The sequence below is a fragment of the Cyphomyrmex costatus genome, unplaced genomic scaffold (genome assembly GCF_001594065.2).
Source record: "Cyphomyrmex costatus isolate MS0001 unplaced genomic scaffold, Ccosl1.0 scaffold193, whole genome shotgun sequence".
Classification (NCBI taxonomy): Eukaryota; Metazoa; Arthropoda; class Insecta; order Hymenoptera; family Formicidae; genus Cyphomyrmex; species Cyphomyrmex costatus.
The window spans coordinates 1,527,635-1,551,558 of NW_017275965.1; the positions used below are offsets into that span (position 1 = coordinate 1,527,635).

Here is a 23,924-nt window from a genome sequence, read left to right on the forward strand (position 1 = left end):
AGAAATACAAGTATTTCTTCCATTGTGCGGAGGACCTTAAAGTTCTTATAATAAAATAGAATCTCTAGTTAAAATTAAAGGGAATTTTAATTTAAAAACGGGTTAGATTTTTAAAGCTTAAAATCTGTATTTTTGAAAAATGACTATATCTTTTGAATTTTTGTAAGTCTGGTTATCTTTACATGTATAGAAAACTATGTTTGGACAAAATGGAAAGCTAATTTTTCTTATAGTTTTTTTTTTATATTTGTAATACTTATTTATTAGTTCTCGCAGAGTAAATAAAGGAGCATTTTATTAGCTGAAAGTTGAAATTGTGCTCTATTAAATGATATAATTTCTAAATTTTTCAAAAATATAATATTTTTTTAAATGTAGACACAATACAAATGAAGTAGTGCTATAAACTTTTGTTCCAACTCGATAATATTCAAAATTCAATTTTGTATAAATATTTTCTATTTAAAATGTACATTGTATTAATAAGACTCGATATGGTTTTAACAAATAATATAGAGAAAGAGGGCAATGAGGCAATAACTTACGTTAAAAATCCTATTAAATTAATTGTAATAGACGCAAAAAATGTCTTACGAGCCGATTTGGGACACTTAATTTTTGTTGTTTAGGAAGTGAACTGCAATGTGTTTACGAAACGTTAGCATTCTGGGAATAACAGATTTGAATACGGAAAAAACACGTGAAAACACGCAATTTGTATATAGAAAATATCCGTGGAAGCCTAAAAAAACATTTTTGTTTGCGTGTTGCTCTCACAAGTTATACACGATGAAAGCGCAAAGTACGCATTAAACAAGAAATATATATGAAACTACAATACCTTTCATTGGTGTCACAGACACGTAGCATATATAAAGCTTATCAGATGTGTTCGCGGGGGCACAGCTTGCAGCCGGTTGCTGTTGGAGGTCGCTGTAGGACGTAACGTAGCGCCATTCCGGATTTTGAAGTCCAAGTTCGTGATTTAAAGATGGCCGCCAGTTGAGAAGTGCGTAGTGGATACGGTGTGTTGGATGTTTGCTTTGGAATTTGGATATCGCTCATCTCGTCTCGCGACAGTGAGTTCACGTCATCGGCTCGTGTCCAAGGCGGTCATCGGCTCTTCCCGAAATCGCGACTGCGTCAGGTAGAGGAAAGACGAGGTCGGAGAGATGGGCCGTTCGCGCTCCCGATCGAAATCGCCGAGCAGACGGCGTCATAAGAGCAAGCACTCGCGCAAGCGGTCCAAGTCGCGCGAGAAGCACTCCAACAACAAGTACTCGGACAAGCCGAAGGAGCGCAGCTCCAAGTCCAGGTATGTGCGGTTCGCGACGAGCGGTAACGGCACGCTGGGACGCGTCGATCCGCGCTCGTCGCGGAAACTCGGATCATGCCGTGTGCGGCCATCTTGTCGCACCCCGTGCGTTTACAGCGTGTTCGCGGCGAAAGAAAAATAAATAAATACAAACATAATTATACGAATCTGCCGACTGTCCCCGTATCTTAGGTCTTACACCCCAAATTTTAACTTTTCGTCAGGATTGGACTTGATGATAATGGAAAGATTGTATTGTTCTACGGAACTAAACTGATGACTGTAAATTTGGACGCTTTCCAATAAAAAAAAAAAATAGATGACACTGACTGACTTTGGGTGTTTTTCAGTAAAAGGCAAACAACATTGACTGCTTTCCTTTTAGGAAACACAAGTATCAGTCTATCTTTGTTATTTATTGAATGCCAGCAAGGATAGAATGGCGTTTGTGTCGACGTCTTCTAAAAGGAAAGCATTCAGTGTTAACTGTTTTTTTTATTGGAAAACACCCAATTTATTTAGTCTCCTAAAAAGAAAGCAATCACAGTGAATCATTATATCCTTGATGTTTGTTGATGTTAAACAAAGGTGCAGAAAGAGACAAGTACAATACTTTAATCATTTTATGTTTATTTATCATTGGCAGATGACGTAATGATTCACTGTATTAAACTGTGTTATCTCTTGCTGGAAAGCATCCAAAGATGAAATGATCATTACGTGACACGATTTCTTGCACAAAAGCGTCATTTTAAAGTTACAAAACCATCAGCTTATTGATTAATCGCTAGAAAAATATAATTTTTATATTAACATTAAGTGTTAAATGAGATTAAATACATACAAGTTAATCAGAAAATGAAAAATCAGACCTTGTCGCCGCATTGAATTCTTGTTTTTGCATACACTTCTTGGCAACATTCAATTTAATAAACAATTAATACTGCTTGTTTGATCATTTGTTCAGAAAACGATCCCATTCCGCGTCATCCAGCACTGGTACGGATATATCAGATGATGTGCACATCGTCAGTCACAAGAAACGTTCGTATAGGGACAGGGATCGAAAGATGGATGAGGTGGAAAGGCTGGCGGAAATGGAGCGGCAAAGGTATATTCGTTGAATTATGTCGACAATGTTCCTCTTGATAATTCACATTAAAATTGGAAAAGAATAAAAAATTAACAGATTAGTATGTTTTCTTCTTTTTTTTATATTACTTTCCTTTCTCTTGTGTATATCAAGTGGAACATGTATATTTATTTCGCTTAATTAAAATTTTTGTTATACGCTGTTTTTTTTATAATTGTGTTATCAGGAAAAAGAAAGAATTAATGAACAAAATCTTCACTACGAGCTCAGTTGGGTAAGAATGTGTAATTATTTCATGGTGGTGGTTTATGTATTTAAAGCTCATTAATTTACTGTATTATTTTTGTAAAAAAAATATGTTTGACGCGTTTGCAAATACCAAATCTTATAACGTCTTTTTTATCGTTATTATGTTCAATAAAATGTTTGTTTAAATTATTATCAATCGATTATGAGAGTTGCAACTTTTTTTGAAGTCTAATTAAGATTTAGCATGCTATTAACTTTACTTTTATTTAAGAACATGATTTCGAAATAGTGTTCTGGAAAAAGATCACTGTATTATCTGTCTGCAGACGTCAACGCGAGGTGGAACAAAAAATGGTGGAAGAAGAAGCAGCCAAACGTATAGAAGAGCTTGTACAAAAGAGGGTAGAAGAGGAGCTTGAGAAACGTAAGGAAGAAATTGATGCAGAGGTGCAAAGGCGAGTGGAAGAAGCCAAAAGGGCTATGGAGCGTCAAATGATGGAGGAAATGGAATGGAGACAAGCGAAACTACGAGAGGAGGAGAAACGAAGAGAGGTAAGATCTATCCATAGAAATATTGGTCAGTGATAGCCCAAGCGCTGTTATGATCAGCAGGAAATAAATTTTAGCATTATTTTAGCGACTGTTTTGAAATCGAATTCTACATAGAAATGTATTTTTGCAAGGCTTAATTTTTTAACTAATATTATTTGTAATATAAATTTCGCGTGAAGTAACTGTATTAAAGTTTAAATACACAGACTCTATCAAATCTGTAACAAATAAAGAAAATATTCAGGAAATATTAAAGCATTAATTATAATTGTTAGGACGAATCAAGTGCAATTTGTGAATCTTTTACATATTAAATTTTAATGACTTAAAACTATAGGATTTGCAACTTGTACTGTCTATGGGAAAATGTACGATTAAACTTGTGCAATCAACTCTCTCTATTAGTTTTAATTTATGATCACAGCGTTTGGGCTAGAAGCATTGTGGTTTGCGATTGTATCATAAGAAATTAAACGAAGAAACCACACTGCTTTAACTTCTCAGCATCCACTGAGGTCGCGTTGTTGAGAAGTTGTACTTTATGTTATTATGAAAGAAATGCTGCTACATAGGCGCATGTATCGGTTATTTATGATCAAATTGTTTGTACCATGTGTATATATATATATTTATATATCTCTGTACAACATTACCTTTTTCATCACACAATATCTGAATTGACGTTCGTGTCAACAATTCTAGAAGTTGTGTTTAAACTGCTCTAATTTCTTTGAATCGGCAGTGTTCACTCAGTTTCTAAAATTGTTGTGCATGTTGGTGAATCTACCTATATCAGGCTTCTTATGTACTTACTCGAACTAGCTTAAAAAAATATTCGCGTATGTGACTGTCCACATTATCACATCATACAGTCTTTAATAGAGCAGAAGAGAAAATATTATTGAAAAAGTAACAATCCCAAACTTTGTAATTTATCGAACAAGAGAAGTTTTTCTTCAGTATGAAATAAAGTATTTTTGTATGAAATTATAGGAAGGTAATATTCTTTCCTGAGCAGTATTAGTCGGTTAAATCATTGTAGTAATAATATTACTTTATTGATGTTGCATAAAACATATATGTCAAGTACTATAAAAATAAGAATAGTTTACAATCCGCTATAAATTTAGACTTTCGTGATTGAATTATATATATATATATAATTAGAACTATGATGTATACACATAGATATACAGAAATGTAAAAGTATCATTTTTATGATTATATGATTCTTACACCGTTATATCTTGCTTACGAAAAAAATATTTTGAATATATTCTCTGTGAATCAAAGTATTGTCTTTTGAATTCAATATTAACGCAATATATAATGCCTAATAATTTATTTCTGCAATATTATTCCACTTTTTAAGTTTAACTTTTAATTTTATTTAATAGTTATTACTTAAAAATACAATGAATTACATCATTGTGTTATATAATTTATACATCAGAGAGCTCTAATAGATTCGTCGCAAAATTTCTTTTTAGTTTATTTCGTGATTAAGATTTTAGTTGCTGCCACATTTTTGTGTTCATTCACAACTATTTACTTTCATCTCTAAAAAGTCAATTCGCTCGTTGATTGGCAACAATTCTGATTACAAATTTATTAGAGATTATACTCTCATTGCGCTTTGCACATTGGGTTTGCACCGAATATGTAAATCTCTACAAGTTTGGGAAAAAGTTTATTCGAATGGGAAAAATAGAGACTTTAAAGGGGCAGAATTAGAATCCCATAGCGACAAAGCACGACCTAGCGATATATAGGTCACCTTCCTTACTGACTACCAACAGAAGATGCCGGTTTTTTACTCACTGCTGAATGATTCTCGATGAAGAAGGCATCCCCTACGTGGTGGCGTGAGCTTCATTCAGGTATTATCCAATTTATATATTCATAATTCATTTTATACCGATCTTATTATCATCGTTCTTTGTTTCAACACTTTGTACCAGAGAAAGCCATATGCTAGGGTTCATTCCATAGATTCGCTAAACATTATTACCATGGGACACAACGAATTTCCATCGACAGGTCGGGCGGATGGCAACAACCATTCATATAAATGTACTGTAGGATATTAGTTTCTGAATTATTGTATACAGACCTCATTTAGAAATCTCGCCTATTGTTATAATATTACATTACAAATAATATTACACATACATATATACTTATCATTGAATTTTTATTATGCACTTATCAGAACGGTATCACGTTTATATGAAAAGGAAAATTGTTTTTTTTTTTTTCATGTATATTCTTGCATGCACACTAATTTGTATAAACTTATAAAAGATTAATTTTTTCTCATATTCGATTAACATCCTAAATTATTATATTTACCTTTGGACAGTCTAAGAAAAACACTGTTTACTGGGTTCTAAGAGAAGAATACATTTGACACAAAAAAAAAGAACATTGTTTAGACACACGTCTTCTATCACTCTCTATGATTATCTTTCGTAATAAGCCATCCTTTTTTCGAACTCCGACCTTAAATTTTATATATCCCAAACTTTCCTGCATAAAGGTTCTTAGGATGTGTAACACTAGGCTGTTGACATAGCAGCACTATGATTTCGAACGATGTAACAACAGATGGTGATCAACGATATCATTGCTTTGTGTAAACCTATTTTGTTGTCATTGTAGGAGGAAGAGCGGAAGAAGCGCGAGGAACTAGAGAGGATTATGGAGGAGAACAACAGAAAGATAGAGGATGCTCAGAAGAAATTGGTAAGTTGTCGATATAATAATAATATAACTTACGAGATGTATGTGTGAAGTATTAATATACAATAAATGCATATATAACGTTAGGCTGAAGAAAGATTGGCCATGGTTGAAGAACAACGGTTAATGGAAGAAGAAAGACAAAAAATGAGAAAGGAACATGAGAAGCGTGTTAAGGAGGAGCAAAAGAGGATCTTAGGCAAAAATAATTCAAGGCCTAAGTTATCTTTTACATTAAAATCGGTTACGTAAGTTTAGTATTTGTATTGTTTCATGCAGTTTTACATGTGATATATACACTAAATCTTGTTAGCTTTCGTACTTGATTCGCGAGAATAGTTATTATAAACTGTATCTATGTAGGTATATAAGTATACTTATATAGATACGTAAATAAGTGCTGTAATATAAGACACGAAGCTCACCCTAATGTATTCAAAGAGTTTGTTGAAGTCAAACAAGATGGAATTTTATTTATAATTGATGGTACTAGAATATATCAAAATTAAATAATCAATTCTTATCTTGTGAGATTTTAACACAGATACAGATGGAATTTCACGTTACATGAGATTATGCTAATATCAGTATGAATGAATATAAGTTCGTAATGTACAAAAGTATCCTAATGATCATATTAATGCTTTTGAAGTATGGATCAACTTAGTACATACTTTTGTGTGTAATTAATTCGTTCCGTCTGATATAAGCATATTCTAGCTTGTTTAGATGTGTTCCATGATTTATACATATGCTATTTGTACATCGTAGGTTCTATAATCTATTATTTTATATATATATATATATATTATATATAAATTAGTTTCATTTCAGTAAAATAAATAGTATATATCACATTAGATCATGTTGCAATAATAGTAAATTAATTGTTTATACAGTTAAATTGGCCAAACGGAATTTGTTATGGAAGATACGCTCACATTATTTCCTTTCTTTAAACAGTTGTTTTTTATCAACAACTTCCATGATAATACATGTTCACAATGATTTTATTGAAAGTACTGTAAACATCGGAGACAACTATTTTACAATTATATATTAAGATTATATTATCTAAATAATGTACATTATTTCGATCTGACGCAGAATATATTTATTCTGCAAAACGGCAAAATGGAACGACATGTTTACGATACAAAATCAAATGAAATAATAATAATGACTTAAAAAACTGAGTGATTTTGTACATGAGTAATGAATGGGCACGTGAAACGTGACACAACCCCATCTACGTTAACTGTGTAATAATGTGTATGCATTGTTCCGAAAAAGAAGAACATTTTGTCTATACAGGATTGTATACTTATAGCATTGTTATTTGTAACATAAACAAGTTTTTAATAAATCATTGTCCTTCGATTATTCTTCCATTTACCTTGCGCTAGGCAACATAATATAAAAAAATAAAGAAAACTTTTTTACACTGATACATAGCAATTTATGACATTTTATTTGTATACTAATATATGAAATTGTTTGCGTTATATTTAATGGATTATAATAGAAATTGAGACAGTTCTTTGTAATATAGACTTTTTAACAAATGAATTTCGGCAATGTAACTTTATATGGTTATGTATTATGTTGTCGGTAATTTCGGCGTTACAAATAAGCCCTTGCCGCGAATGCCGAGACTCGCGCCTTGTCCCAAAATATTGACGCCGCAAAATGGATTACGTTGCTTGTAGATACATTCGAATTTTCCTTGATATGCTTTTTTGTTTTTACGCCGATCTAAGATTACTAAAGATATTGTAACGTATTATACTACTTATAATAATGTAACTTTATATGTAAATATATTTTCATTTTAATCAGCGTACTTTTCATTGCGTCTTCAATAACTTCCGGATAGAGTTTTGCGGTAACATCACTGCTTGGCGGATGCAATCGTGGGTTTGTATTTATTTCCAATAGCCACACCGAAAAATCATCGGCCACTACGAAATCAGCGCCATACAATTGAAAGCTGTTTTTACGATTTATCATATTATCCTGTGACGCCAGAAGTGCTCCTATTAGATTTTGTTTTATTCCTGGCCTAATAATCTTTTCCCAAGCCAATTCTTGACCGCGCGATCTAAATTAGTAATTAGTCGATTGACTGAATAGCTTTTTAAATCTTTATAAGAGATAGCATAAAAAGTACTGAAGATAATCCTTGAAGTCTTGAAGATTCCAGTGACGTTGCTCAGGTAAGTCGGAATTGCATCTCCGTAACTTTCGATACTTCAACTGTACCGTCGTGTTGCACAGATGAATGGACTCGTGAAAATCATTGAGAGTGAAATCTTTTGAGGCAAATCGTATCAAAATATCCCTGATAATTTAAATTATTAAGAGTTCTGCAATGCAAATATAAAATTAAGAAAAAAAATGTTGAATGTACTTGTATATCCATACGACAAGAGGTTGTGTACTCGTTATTAGAAACCATTGCCTGATGTCTATTTTTGTTTTATGAACAAGCAGTGGGCGTTCTACAAATTGTAATTGTAAATGTGATGAATAATATCGCTCAGAAACTTTATTCTACAAATATTTCGCATTGAATGCAAATGATACGTGCCTATGTATTTCTGCACGACATACTCGATATTTTCTTTTGCTGCTTGATTTACCTTGGCAAGGATATCAACTAAAGAACTTTTTAAAACAATTCCGCGTCCTAAACTGTCGTCACCCGGTTTTAAAATCCATATATTTCTTATACCATCGATCGTACTTTGCGGTCGATACTTTATCATTGCTTTTACTATATCGTTCACAGATACTACAAGCTCCTGTAATGTCCAGAATTTTTTAACCATATTTGTCCTTTAAAATTGTTGTACATTAGGATAAATTTAGAATGCCGTTAAAAAAAGGTAATCGCATTGTAATATTTCTGCATACATTTATGTCAACTTCGTCGGTTTCTTTCAATACAATGCGCTTGTATATTATATCATGATACCAATCTAAAAATTGATCCCAGGTAGAAAGAGGCGTATATTCGTGATCTGTACGGTCTATGTCCTCGTGTATTTGAATGCTAAAAATATTTTGCACCAGTACTTTTATAATACAATATCAGTAATATTGCTTACAACCTTATATATTCTACACAGCGTTCCAAGGCGAACGAAATCACAGTTATAGGGATTGTTCCATTCGGGGACCAGGTATTCTTCGGTCCTACCAAATTGGCGAGTAACGTAAACCATTTTAAAATCCCGAAACATGCAGTGATATAATAATCTTGTATAAATTCCTCCATTTGCGCCGACTGTTCAAACAACTCATAAATATAAGCTAATGTAACGTATATATTAACATTTTAATGTCGTAATTTACATATACATATAACAAAGAGTGGGTCTGCAGGATATCCGGACGATACAACCGAAAGTTATTCCATATGCAAAAGTAATACAAGAAGTAAAAAATGCAGAATAAAACTTTTATTCGCATCGTATAGAAACATTTTCTACATTTCAACTTATTTTTGCTTGTAGAATAATTGTCCGGTTGTACCACCTGTCCTGACTCACTTTACAAGTATTTACGTACTTGATAAAAATTGTAGCATCGAGGAAATTGTATATTAGATACACCGGTTTCATAAAACCAATAGGCTTTTTCCAAATTGTTACACATGTCAACCTAAAAACATTTTGTTATTTAAAAATATATATTTTGCAATGCATGACATATATACATTTATGAATCGTAATATTTTACGTTACCTTGGATGTAAAATAGCTACCAGCAAATTTATTCACAATAGTCTTGTCCGTCCTTATAGTAGGTCTCTTATTCGTATGCCATATAAAATCCGCAGGAACTCGGAGTAATTTTTCTATCTGCTGTAAACCATCTGGAAAAAGAAGACATCGACTTTCAAATTTTGATAATTGATGACAAATTAAGGTAAAAAAATATGACCTTCGTACGCATTAGGAGGTATTGATATCATTTTCCTAATGGCTCGTTTCTCGATCCAGCCTCTATTCGTCAATGGTTTCCTTAGCACCGGGAACGTGCCGCAAATCACATAGCATTTATGCTCATCCACGGCTTTCGTTAAAATTTTCAGTAAAAGATTTATTCTGGCTTCATCGTTTGTTATTAATTTCAAGTAATCCGTCAATATTATGTTTCCGTTTTCCCGATCGCTCTCTTTATCCGTCCCTAACAATTCTTTGAGATCCTCGCGATTGCAACAAATCTCAGCATCCGCGGTTTTTATTGTCTCGGATGCACATTGTGAATTAATCTTCATATTTGGAACCGTTAAAATTAATTGCATATTTTTTTCATCCTCGTTGACGTCTTTTGGACATATCTACAATTTTATGAAGTGACGTTGCTAATATAATAGTAAAATAAATCATAAAGATTTGTAGTGAATATATTTATAAAGAACTCTGTTAACATCTGTCTACCTGCCAACCTTCGAAATGTTTTTTGATCGTGCAATTTTTTGAGGATAAAATTATCTGCCATTTAGATTGACTGTCAGTGCAAACTACCGAATTATCATTGTCGCACTGCATTTTATGTTTAAATTTTAAAGTTGTAAAAATTACGCTTTTAATTTTTTGTTTGAATATTCTTTTATATATGAAAATTTTGATCTTTTGACAATTTACTACGAAAAAAGCAACAATTTACTGCTTTCGTTTTTATCGATTATTGTGTGACTCGACCTATATTCATATTTCATGACGTGAATCTTCACTCACGACCAACAAACGCGTCATCACGATCGAAGATACGTATCTAGTGTCTTCTTAAATTTCTTTTTAAAAAGCCTTCTTAGAAAGATATTATGTTTTAGTCGGTTAAATCTTTTCATTTATCATCGTAATTCTTATATACGTTCAATGTTTTCGTCATTGATTCGTTCAGATATTTCTCTACCGCAGGATTTTAAAAGACTGGCTTTTGAATATTATCTATCTCATACTTTTGATCTTTCGAGAACGTAGTAGATAATTTTCTTTCTTGTTCTTTGCATTTTTCTAAATAAGGATGCTTAAAATCCGGGCATTCTGCTCGACCTTTGGGAGGAAAAATCTTTTCGTCTTTTTTATTTGTTGTCTGAGTAAATTTTTTAACCTTTTTCTTCACGCATTTATTTCTTATGTGTTTCTTTGTATTATCTTTTTTACAATCGAGTGCGCTAACATTAGCAAAAATTTTCTTTTTCTGTGGGAACATTTTAGTATTATTAGACTGAAAATTTTGCAATGTATGTAAATTTAAATTTACAAATGAAATCGAGATTGTAATGAATTTATCTCGATTGCTCGAAGGACTGTTTTTGTTTCTTTTTTGTTCGATAAAACTATATATCCTAAATTGTTTTTTATACTAATGGAAGTAAAATCGATTGTTAGTGGTATAATGGTAACATTTATTAGTTGTATACATATATCACTTGTAGATAGAATTAGAGAATTGATCAACAATAAAGAGAAAAATAACGAGCAACGAGTGACTGACAGATTGTTTTCGATTATTTGGTTAGGCTTAAACCGATAGCATACATATCGGAGATATCGGTTAAAATTTTATTTTTTTTATGGTGCGTTTGTTTCTTAGGAAAGCTGCGACTTTTGCTCTTCGACACGGGTGTGACTTTCGCAGTTGGCGGTGTAAGTAGAGAAGGCAGTGGCGATACTTCTGGCCGAACAGTCACGTTTCTTTTGTACTTCTTCACGGCGTCTCGCATGGCGGTTTTAATAATCTAATAAGTAAAGAAATGGGTAAAAAGAAATATTTGCTAATTCCTTTTTAATGTAAGCATTTAATGACGAAAAATTTGTATTAAAATAATAAACCTTGTCCTCATTTTTTCTCGACAGTTTCTCCGATTTCGGCGTCTCGTTCGCTGATTGCTCCTGAAGAGCCATAATTTTCGAGATCAACGTTTGTCTCGGAGATGTATCCAGTTTGCTGTTTGCAGTGCTGGTGGACATGCGTAACTTTCGTGTCGATTTATGTGAAGATCTTTTTCCGTTATTCGAAGATTTAGTGTGGTTCTATATAGACATATAAGATTAAGTATTAATACTTATATTAATCAAGCAAAACGAGAAATCACGATGACGTCAAAATGGCTTTCAAAATGGTTATTAAAAGTCACCATTCGAGTACGATTTATTTTAACGTCATTTTTTACTTACTGCTTGGATAATAGCAATTTTTGAATAATCATTAATTTTGGAGACGATACCAATTTCTTTTTAAATAATAATTACCTGGACGTTAGTCTTGGATGGAGTTGGTGATTTCGTTTTGTTGATAGACGTTGTACCTGCTGAAGTACTTTTTGTCATAGTTTCTATTTTCTCGTCAGAAATTGCCTTTAAAGGCTTTGTTGGTGCAGTCGCTGGAAGTGCTGATCTCGATTTAGGCGAATCGGTGTTGTAATAAGAATACAACTCTTGGTCGAGCTGTATCTCCAATTCCTCGATGAGATCGACGATCACTGGCCCAATGTTGCTATGTACCATCGACTTCTTTTTCGTCTGTCGATGGATAAATCAAATTCGATTCTCAATCTAGCAATGCTATGTTATTTCTCATCTTTGTTTAACTCACCATCGGAGATCTTGCTACTAAGCTGGATTTGGAATCTTGATACAGACTCGATTTCTTCTCGCAGGTGGTGATACGAGTACCCTGAAGCGACAGAGCTGCGCCCAAGTACGGTTGGCAACTCGGCATTCTTTGCTTATATGCTAACTCAAAGTCTCCAGTATCCGCATTTTTATCTTCTCGAAAATCTACTACGACTATACCAGCAAAAATATAATTTTTACCACAACTGTGCAACAAAGGAAAATAATATAGTAATGTTTAGATTAGATGGTTAATTACCTTTAAGGGTATTTTCCATCACTTGTCGGCACAATCGCGTAGTAACACTGGTGGAGTAGCTCATGTCCGGATGACTATTGATCTCGATCAGCCACACGGAAAAGTCCTCCATGACCATAAAATCAGCACCGTACAATTCGAAACTATTTTTCCGTCGATCCATAGCCTCTTGACTAGCCAATAACGAGCCTACCAGACCTTGCTTCATTCCTGGATAGATCTGTTCATCCCATGCATCAGCATGACCCTGAGATCTAAAGAGAATCATCATCAGATTTCATTATTCTTGCATATTGCTTTATTTAAAAAAAAAATCTAAATGTGCATAAAGGATACTTAGAATTACATAACAGAAATTTTGAAAAAATACGTGATTCTTTATATATACAATGTGACGTAAATCATACCTGAGAAACTCTTTGAATGTTGTTGCGTCCCACATATTGTCCGCGGGTAGAGCAGAGTCCCTGTCGCCACAGTTATTGTATTTGCATTGAATCGCGTGATTGCACAGGTGAATCGACTCGTGAAAATCATCCAGACTGAACTTTTGCGAGCAAAAACGAAGATAGCTTTCTCTGTTAAACAAGCAATAAGCTCGACGAAACGTCTTTTTGCCTTGGCTGCTATTTTATTAGCGATAATTAAATGCAGATAGCATTGTGTTGTGTATACTGTCTGTGGATATTTATATCCGCAAGTTTGGCTACCAGGGAACAGAATTGCGCGCTTTAATGTCAACGAGGCATAAATTGATTATTACCCTACTTTTAAAACTATCATTTCTTATACGGTTGAGTCGCTATTGTGCTTGTTAATTGTTCTAGCGTGAGCAATGATACAATATGTCGTGACTTATAAAATTCTTGATATACTTGCGTACTTATACATCCAGAGAGTTAAAGGTTGAGCGCACGTCACTATGAACCATTGCCTTATGTCGAATTTTGTGTTATGAATCAGTAACGGCCGTTCTAACAGAAATAATCAGACTATTTTTAACTGAACGAATGAAAAGCAAACACCTGCATTAATCAGCTAGCGTTCCGTTGAAATTATTAATCCGAAAGTCTTATTACCGATATATTTCTGCACGACATATCGCGTGTCCGGTTTGCCTGTTGGATTTACTTTCGCTACTACGTCCTCCAGCTTGTTCATCAGAACAATACCGCGTCCCCGACTCTTGTTCCCAGGTTTTAGGATCCACATGTTCATGACACCGTCCATGTCAATCTGCGGCCAATACTTTCTCATCTTCTTTAATACGTGCTTCGAAGCCAGAATATATTTCTGTTGACAAGTACGACATATTTTTATATGATAAAAAAGTATGCTTATTAGTAAGTAATTTGCTAGTAAATATCTCACATTGAAGGGCACGTTAGTGCGAACGAAGAGAGCTTGATCACGAACGATCTGATAATACCAACTGATAAATTGATCCCATTGATGAGACCAGACCTTTTCACCCTCCTGATCAATGTCCTCGTGTGATTGAGCGCTGATATAATCGCTACATCTCTTAATCGCGAAGTCGAGGGCTTTGAGAGGCACTGTGCCGGTTGGTGAACGCACAACGTCTTCGTCCTCGGCGTTGACTCTGTCCACCAACCATTTTAAGAGACTCAGACAGCCTGTGAGTCTAATGAAGCGTTATCGATTAGATTTTTTTTATTATCAACAATTATGTGTATTAAATGTTTCTATGATTTGGATGACGTGTAGTAAAAAGTAGTTTTTCTTTTCTTAAGTCATCGGCAAACTCTCACCGAAAGTCCTCGACGAAAGCGTGCATCTGGTCGCTCTGACATATGTTGTAGCAACGTGGAAACAAAGTGTTAGCCACTCCAGCTTCGTAATACCAATGCATTTGCCTGACGCTTGAACACAATCCCACCTGAATAATTGATTTTCAAAGAAGAACATGCAACTTTATCCTTAATAATCGCCGTCACGCTCGTGAAAAGCGTGCATTCTCGTCAATCTCTACAAACAATCTTTATGCTTAAAAAGAAAATAATTTTACAAGGTCAAGCTCGCCAATCCCTTTCGAGAGAAATTATTCGCAGATAGTCTTCTGTTAATATTTAAAAAATTATTGTTTTACGTTATGCGTGAATTTCACTAAAAAATCAGAAGTTGAAACTGTAAAGGTGACAACATACTTATTATTATTTTGTAACTATAAAATAGTTTATTCAACTACATACATTAATTCTATATATAAAACGTGTATATTATTGTCACATTTATGGTTGCTACCGCTTCTTTTTGAGTGTAAAAATTAATAATTCTCATCAAAGTTAAAAATATTTAACGCACGGATGTGTGTGTGTGTGTGTGTGATCAGTGTGATACCTTAGATGTAAAGCCAGCTCGACAATATCGATTGAACACAGTAGTTTTATTATCTTGGGCAGGCCATCCGGGCCAGTCGGACCCAGTATTCCACAGGAAGTCGACGGTGTGATTGGCGAGCATTCTCGACATTAATAAACGTTCGCTTTGCTGATCCTTTAGATCACCAATACCAGCCAGTAAAAGCACTGGATTAGAATCAACGTTGAAATGTTGATCACCTGAAATTATTGTTATCTTCAATTCAAAGATATACTTTACTGAGAAATAATTAATCAAATAATTTCTGACTAGATGAAGTGAGTGACAATGCTCAAACTGCAACGTAGAAGAATGCTGCACCTTGCTGCACTTGAAAAAAAAAACTAAAATCATTAATTAGAGTAATTATAAAGTTGTACGTGATTTATTACCGCCGCTGTTCCTGCGATAAAACTTCTCACACCATCCTCGTTTCAACATGCAATCGCGAATGACCCGTGACTTGCCGTAAATCATAAAAGTATGATGGGCAGCTATAGCGTCCTTCACGGTTTGCTTAATACGCAAGAATCGCTCGTGAAGGGTTGGTTCTAAAGGCAGTTCTAAAGACGACTCACATTTGTTTTCCAGACAGTCTGGTTCCTCTTTAACAAAAGTTACAAACGATATACGATTATAACATATTACTTATATGCTTATTCGATCTTGAGTAATTATAAATATATCAAACCTTTGAGAGATTTGGTATCACAATCTGTCGCATCCGTCTTTGTCACCACTTCCTCTCCGGGATTTTCATCTTCATTCTCGACGTTTTCTTTCTTGTCTTTCTTGTCTTCGCTTGAACTTCCGAGATTTGAAGAGGACCCATCCTTGGCATTCATGTAGCGGACTTACCGCACAGCTTCCCGCGGAAATGCGTTCTGATAATTTTCACGTGTTCTTCATGGCTTCAATAGATTTCGATAAAAGATGTACTCAAAGGAAGCGCTGTTATTTTAATCTGAAACTGCTTTCGCGAATATATTTACATTTACAATTTGTCAGATCAGCTCTGAAGATACGTATTATTTCCAAAAATAATCTTTAAAAAAATGAATCCTTAAAATTTTCCAATCCTATACTATAGACGATGAGTCGTTCGTGTTAATCTTCATCACTTTTAAAAAATTATTAAGTGATCTTTAGTGTAATTGTACTTTGATATCTTTAGAAAGTTTTGTAAGATTGTGTATTAAAAAAATTGTATATAGGAAAGTTATATAAAATTATTTGTGGCAAGTATTTCAAAGAAAAAAAATATACAGAACACAAATGACTCAACCATATGTAATAAGAATTAATGTTTAGTGTAGAAAAATTCCAGACTCTTGTTCGGCTTTCCACCTGAGTACCACCTACGTATGTATTCTTTTAACTTTGCTGTTCACTAAAAATTAAACAAGGTTAGTAAAATACCTCAGGGAACACTCGGATGAGAATCCGAACGTGTCTCAAAAATAGAATTTAATGCGAACGACGCGAAGAGCATGTGCTTAATTTTTAATAAAACTCAGTAGCTCGTAACGAAGCTCACTGCGCCACTTCTGATACCTGTTGAATCCTCGTTGCTCTCCCGATAAATACATCCTTTGCAGATATCAAAGAGTAAATGTACTTATTTGCGCAAGACAGACCGTCTAATGATCGTTGCGTCGAGGATTTGAAGTCGAGAAGTGAAGAACTAGTCGCGCGGTAGACTATTCGGGTGAAGATGAAATACACTCCCGGATGGAAGTGGAGGCAAGACTGAACGACGACGATGTGGATACACGCGAGTTAGGTGGTAGAATCTGATATTTCGCAGGCGCGCGCCTCAGGGGTGTTTTAAGGCGCCCCTTATCGAAACAATAAGATCGCTCTGATACCGAGGAAATCGTTTAATGAAATCTCCCTTGCTTCTCCCCCGAGCCATTAAAAAGGCACCAATCGGCTTAGACTAACTGAAGAAAACGTTCGATCTATAGGAAACTCTTTGTTTTGCACTGACTTAATTATATTGTAACAGAATCTTTATAAGATCGTCCATTTTTTTCTTGTAAAACAGTAATTCTAATGTATTAGAAAATAATTTTTATTTGAGAGCAATCTTGATGAAACTAAAAATAGTTTCCAAAGATGGTTTTCACTGTCCTCACACAAACTTAATACTTAATAGTATAGAACTTAATACAGTAATAAATTGATAATGCCACTTATAATTAATTATATAGTACTACATTTTCATTCTTTATTCAAGTGAAAAACTTGCAAGACTAGTGGAGGAAAACATTGACCTTTATTGGTTTTCTTAGTAATTTTTATCTCTAACAAAACACATCCAAATATTATTAAACTATAAAGTTACAATTCGGAAATTATTATATAAACGAAACTAATACATTTGTAGAAAAATTTACTATTAAAAATAAAATAAATCGTTATTGACTAATAAAATAATTAATAAATTATTTTGAATATATATATTAAGAGAATCGTTGTTCAGTATTTTTAACATTCAAAGCAAGTAATTGAACTGTTATCTTTCAGTATTAAATTGGATTTCCGTAAGGTATGATAAAGCGTGCTCTTGAGTGTTTTCTAATTGTTACTTAGGGGATGCGTATACGTACAACGAACAAGGTGAACGATTGCGTTAACCTGGGTAATAATAGCGAACGAAACGTTCCTGAACACGTGAGCCTTGCGGGGTGGTAGTTAAGCGCAACGAAGAGCGTACCAGGCACCTCCGCGCACCCCCGCGGCATAACCCCCGTGCGACCTCCGTTAGAATATAGGCGAGGAAGTCAAAGTGATCACGTGGTTAATCGGACCACACTTCGTTCCTCAACTTTGCATGCACTCTGACCTACTTACACGGCTGCATCTCCGTGACCGCGTAGAGAAGTCGCGGCAGGTGGTAGCCTCTGATGAATCGTTCACTCGGCCTGGTATCGTTAATTACGAGAGGGCGGGAGGGGGATGAATCTCGATCTCGGTTTGATAACCGGCCTATTTTCGGCAACTGGCCAAATTCCGTCTCTGACGGCTAAATTTAGCGTTGATCGCGTGTGAGATAAGGTGCGCGCGAGCGCGTGATTTCCAACAATATACTTTGAAATTTTGGAATTTGCTCAACGAAATATTAATAGAATGAAGGGACACGAAAGATCCGTGTGGTTGACATGTTACTGTTGCTGACGGACAGCATTTTGGCGGTAGTAAAAGATGAAGTTGCCGATTGCGTATCATATCGCTTATATGGTGAGAATAATCGTATATGTGTAGATACGTATATTATACATATAAACATAAACAAATTTCTAAGAAATAATTACCGTAAAATAATGATGTTCTATATTAAAAAAAAAGTAAAGTGAATTCAAAAGTTACTGTTTGAAAATGTCACGTACGTATGTATGTCATCGTATCGTTACGTGGATCTTTCTTTAATTTTCTTTCGTTACCTAAACTCATTTTTCAATGCATACATTTCTTTCACGGCGTGTGTTAACACACACATAATTATGCCATTGAGATATTATCTACTTATTCAATTTACAAGTATATACATATATTATTATTTATACTGAGTGAATGTCAAGGTTGCGCGACCTTTGGCGCATGGTAATAAAAATATCGCGTTCTCCAACTATGACGGCGCGGTTCTTCAAAAATTGTATTCGCAAACTTTCCGCTTATAAAAATAAATTGTGATAAAGTTTCGTAACATCTATTTTCGTTACACTTTTTTTTAATTATTATATTTTGCTATTTTTATATTAATTGTATGTATATTATATTGCTACTTTCATTAAGAAAATATAATGTACATTAAGAGATATCGTATTTAGTCTCTCCTGATTTTGGCATTTTTTTTAAATTTAAAAGTAATTCGATATTAATATATTAAAATTTTAATTAAATCTACTTATATATGTGTATATATTAGGTACGGTGTAGTATAATTAATTATTAGGTATATATAAATAGATAATAAATTAATTTTGTCTTGTATGCCTTTTAGATATCTGCTTTTCTTGAAACAATACACGCGTTCTTATATCGATATTACTAATAAATAATATCTATTTAATAAAATAATATTTATTTAATATTCTCATCGATTCAACAATATATAGGTGTATCGAGGAGACGCTATTAACGCTAATATATAATTTTATTTCCGCCATTTATCAATAAAACAAGGATAGAATGATATAATTAATGCTAATAACAACAACTTCCCAAATAAGTACATCTTATGTAATCAAAATGCACCATTACAATATTACAAAGCGTCGCCATATTTGAACATTGGACACTAGCACCTCTGAACTCAACGAGCAAAACTACTTATACAGTGTGAATTACTATGGTAAAAGTTATTGTCTATTTGTATCATGAAAAATAAATTAGTATACTTTCAATAATTTTATATTTTAAATTGTTAATTTGCTATATTTGTTTCATAAATGATCAACACGATTTCATTATTTTTATCATTAATATAGCTAAAAGTAATAATCAACTTATATATATTAAATTAGAATAAATAAGATGTTTATTTAGTATTTATATTTATCGAAGTAAGCAATCTGTTAATTTTTTTCATGTTGATTTTACTGATACCTCCTATATTACCATCCGAGTCACTCAAATTTATGGTACGTAATTAATAAACGTTACTATTGATGTCGTGAACGTCAATGATAAAATGATATGAGTTGGCACTTAGCAATCTTGGCATTGGATTTGCGTTTAGTTTTCTGCTTTGTAACCGGTTTTTTAAGACGGCAATTATTTATTCACGGAAGATCTTTCGGATCTGAGGCTTCTGTTACATTCCATGTGCATTTACATCGCGAGATAGTACATTGAAGTCGATGAAGACAGAAGAGATTGTGACAATATGGCACAATATATCAGAAAAGCGACGTTATTGTTATTTACTCAGGAATGCATGAAGGAGTACTTTAATAAGTTCAATTTTTTCCACGGTATGTTCGCCCTGATAGTATTACATATTATTTTTATCGCGAGCTGTTCTAAAATTCCTCGGTGACATTTTATTTCCGACATGTAAGCAGTAATAAATGATTCCGACATTTAAAATTTAAAATAATGCTCGAGTGAGTGACTAATTAATCTTGTTAAGTCATTTGTTTTGTATATGTAATTTTAGACATTGTTGCGCGATGTTTGACTATTTTGCATATGTGACAAACTTAAATTTGGTTGGTAACTTGTTATGAAATTGTCGAGATTAAAAATGAATTTTTTAATGAACACATATAATTGCACATACAAGGAGATAAAGCATGATTGACTTGAAAATATTTCAGTTGGATGTTTCAAGACAACATTGAGCAAAGCTCTAGGACTGGGCATCATCGGAGGTTCCTTGATCGGTTAGTACATCATTTTTAAGTATAAAGATATTTATTTCATGTTGCTTTGAAAATATATAAATTGAATTATTTTATTTAACAATTACAATCTTATATATAATTCTTGTAAAAAAATGATACATAACTTTTTATATGTTATTATTGTAAATATTATTTACAATAATTAATACGTTGAGAATGGCGAATAAGAGTCAATCTAAATCTGATAATATATTCTAATATTCTATATTGCGAAGAATATCACGTAATGTTTGGCGTTTCGTCCCGGCTTCCACTACTGGACTCATCAGTAAGGTATTGTAGTGGAAGCCTACCTTAGACGCCGGTGTAAGTTATTAAATCGAGATTCTATATAAAGAGATATACGCGTGTCTCAGCACTTGCGAGAACTTGCGAATATCGATAGACCTCTGATGGCGGGTCGACGTAGTAATATTCTTCGCAATATTTATCCAAAGTGAGAAATAACGTTCTAAATATTATTTAATTATAACTATAACATTTTATATTTACCTTATAATTACTTTTATTTTATATTTAATCTAATGTACTCTTATCTCTGTATTCTTATCTAATGTTTTATCTAAAAATGTTATCTTAGGCCTTATCCAACTATACTGTTATTTTCTTTTTAGTGAAAGTGCCTCAAATTTTAAAACTTCTAAAAAATAAAAGTGGTGATGGAATTAACATCTTTAGTATATTATTGGATTTATTCGCTATTACTGCGATGTCTTCCTACAGTTTCTGCAGTAGATTTCCATTTAGGTGAATAATTTTTAAACACAAATGTTGTGTACATATGTAAGAACATACATATAGAATTTTCTGTTTACATACACATTTATTGTTGTTAATGATATTAATTTCAGTGCCTGGGGGGATGGAGTATTTTTAGGGCTTCAAACCTTGATGATCGCAATTCTAGTAATGCATTATAATGGAGATACAGCAAAAGCGACTTTTTTCCTTTCTACTTATATAGCAGTGATTTCTGCAGCTAATAGTGGATTAGTGCCTATCAATATTCTCTGGGCATGTCAAGCAATGAATATACCCATTGTTCTTATAAGTAAAGTAAGGAATTGGATTATCAAAACTATAACTACTTTTGAGAATTTATTATTCTTATTACACACATGTATTGCAAATATATTAATTCATGATTTTATATGGGATTACAGTTTATGCAAGCTTATACAAATTATACTAATGGAAGTACCGGCCAATTATCGGCACCAACATGTTTTTTGCTATTCTTTGGTTCTCTTGCCAGAATTTTTACTTCTATTCAAGAAACTGGTGATACCACTATGATAATGATGTATGTGTGTTCCACTTTAGCAAATGCTATTATAGTAATACAGCTTCTTTACTACTGGAATGTGGATGTAAAGAGCAAAGAAAAGATCCAGAAGAAAAGTCAGTGAAAGAAATTAGAATGTTTATATATATCGTATGAGTGATGATTTACACAATAGGCTAATAATAAATAATGTATGGTTGCGATAAAATTTCATTATACATTTATAATACATATGTACGAAGATATACATATTTCACAAAGCCAATGTGACGAAGGCTTGAGAATCACTTTCTACAAGGAATAAATTTTTGCAGGAATAATATTATGCATAGATATAATTTACAGTTATAATAATATAATTTTGCAACCAAAAGTGGGAATATTTACTTATTTTAATTAAAAGATATAAAAAATGGCAATATATTGTAAAATGTCACTTATTAAGTATACACAATTAGATAAGACTGAATTATTATTAAATGCGTTCCTCAGCAAGTTTGTTAAATTTTTCCATTATAAACAGGATATAATGTATGTTGTACTTATTTTACAAGTTGTAAAATAAGAAGTATTTTTTGTACTTTTGCTGTGCAATAATTGTTTATTACAAATTTTCGATTGTTAGCGAGCGTATCGTTTATATATTAAATTATTATATTGTTGATGGCTATTCCAAAAAGTGACTTATTCCATTTCAATTCCTTGAGTAGCACAGTTTGCAACAAAAAGTATATATTATTTCAAGATTGTCTTAATATAATTTAAGTGTGTGTGTGGTTTTCCTATTGAGAGATAAATATTGTTCTCTCTTTGTTATTCATTGAATTTTAAAATGCAAGGTAGTTGTCGACATACATGGCGATTTTATATAAAAGGAATTTTCTGTCCGCACTTCGTAATATTTTTATTTATCAATATTTTATTTTTTAATAATTTTTTAAATATCTTTAGGGCATAATTTTTTTTTAGAAAAACTATTACAAAATTTAAAACCATTAGTCGAATTAGATTGTTTATTTCTCGATGCTATTAAAATTTTTGAGTACATACAAAACTATTTAGTATCAGGATACTGATCTATAACATTTTCTCTAAGATAAAACGTGAAAGGGAAAAAAATTCTCTATTATATTATAAACTTGGTGCTCTATTTTAATTTTTATTTTATATATTTCCGCTCTAGAAAAATGTTACAATCTTTTGAAATAAAAATATTTATTTCTCTAAATGTATACACGTTTCAGAAGAAATTAAATCTGACAAAAGCGAGCACACGCAATTCGTTATTAAACCGTAATTATACACTAGCGATTGTACGATTGTGATTGAAATTTTATCAATAAGAATAAAAGAATTTTAGTTCTATTATTTTGATTGGCCAAACTTTAATCTCAATTTTTAACGTAGTCTGATTCCGGCCTTACAGGAATAGACAATTGATTTTTAAAATGACGGTTCCTGCTTTGTTAATGCACAACTTGCATCTTTTTTGGTGGTCCTGCCAAAAAAGATAAAACAGCGTTTAATTGTTTTTTTAAATTCTAAAAGAAAGTTATGATTCTGATTGGCTACATTTAATTCTTTAATACGATTGGTTCTTGCTTTTGATTCTTTATGAATCTAAAAGCATAAATCAATTTTATGGAAGAATTTTACCAAAACTGCTTTGTCTGTTACAGTCATTGGTTTATAATAGTTTAAGACAGTATTTAAAATGGCTTTAGATATAAGAACCGAATATTGGTCTGCGTGCCACCTAAAACATTCCGAGAAATCTTTTGGTAAGAACTACTTCGTCACGTCGTGCACGGCACGCTTATATATGGTTGCGCGTTGCCGGTGACCGGCCCGACGTTCGATAAAAGTAGTTGGCGCATGGCGCGTTACGACGAGCCTCTTCTTTTTGGACCTCTGGTGGCGGTGTACAGTTAGAGAGCCTGTAATAAGAGAATCGCCAACATGACACGTGACTCGAATCGCGCGCTGATTGGCTTGGTGCTATTT

The 23,924-nt window shown here is 33.1% G+C and overlaps 3 protein-coding genes across 4 annotated transcripts; 2 read left to right on the plus strand and 1 right to left on the minus strand.

The window, feature by feature from the left end:
* The first annotated feature begins 1,157 nt into the window (after window positions 1-1,157).
* Window positions 1,158-6,351, plus strand: Arglu1 (Arginine and glutamate rich 1). Of its 2 annotated transcripts, XM_018538294.1 has the most exons (6): window positions 1,158-1,315; window positions 2,283-2,426; window positions 2,635-2,682; window positions 2,984-3,209; window positions 5,871-5,954; window positions 6,039-6,351. In XM_018538294.1, exons 1-6 carry the CDS (start codon window positions 1,173-1,175, stop codon window positions 6,201-6,203), a joined length of 810 nt encoding a protein of 269 aa, XP_018393796.1. In that variant the 5' UTR covers window positions 1,158-1,172; the 3' UTR covers window positions 6,204-6,351. The 2 variants fall into 2 exon arrangements, with proteins under 2 accessions (XP_018393796.1, XP_018393797.1); XM_018538295.1 differs by lacking the exon at window positions 2,635-2,682 and having other exon boundaries at window positions 1,173-1,315; window positions 6,039-6,203.
* A 1,072-nt stretch (window positions 6,352-7,423) lies between these two features.
* Window positions 7,424-18,374, minus strand: LOC108772950 (tubulin glycylase 3A). Its single transcript, XM_018538627.1, has 22 exons — window positions 18,081-18,374; window positions 15,916-16,194; window positions 15,617-15,829; window positions 15,204-15,424; window positions 14,615-14,742; window positions 14,214-14,487; window positions 13,922-14,135; window positions 13,726-13,816; window positions 13,250-13,420; window positions 12,843-13,096; window positions 12,564-12,757; window positions 12,221-12,490; window positions 11,801-12,001; window positions 11,490-11,706; window positions 9,701-9,831; window positions 9,065-9,240; window positions 8,868-9,006; window positions 8,542-8,755; window positions 8,362-8,452; window positions 8,122-8,292; window positions 7,796-8,052; window positions 7,424-7,715 (listed from the first exon to the last, which is right to left on the minus strand). The coding sequence occupies exons 2-22, from the start codon at window positions 16,067-16,069 to the stop codon at window positions 7,552-7,554; spliced, it is 3,945 nt and encodes a 1,314-aa protein (XP_018394129.1). The 5' UTR covers window positions 16,070-16,194; window positions 18,081-18,374; the 3' UTR covers window positions 7,424-7,551.
* Window positions 18,375-20,021: 1,647 nt separating this feature from the next.
* On the plus strand, window positions 20,022-22,230 carry LOC108772850 (mannose-P-dolichol utilization defect 1 protein homolog). Its single transcript, XM_018538487.1, has 5 exons — window positions 20,022-20,203; window positions 20,549-20,614; window positions 21,250-21,382; window positions 21,487-21,691; window positions 21,799-22,230. The coding sequence occupies exons 1-5, from the start codon at window positions 20,116-20,118 to the stop codon at window positions 22,042-22,044; spliced, it is 738 nt and encodes a 245-aa protein (XP_018393989.1). The 5' UTR covers window positions 20,022-20,115; the 3' UTR covers window positions 22,045-22,230.
* The last annotated feature ends 1,694 nt before the right edge of the window (window positions 22,231-23,924 follow it).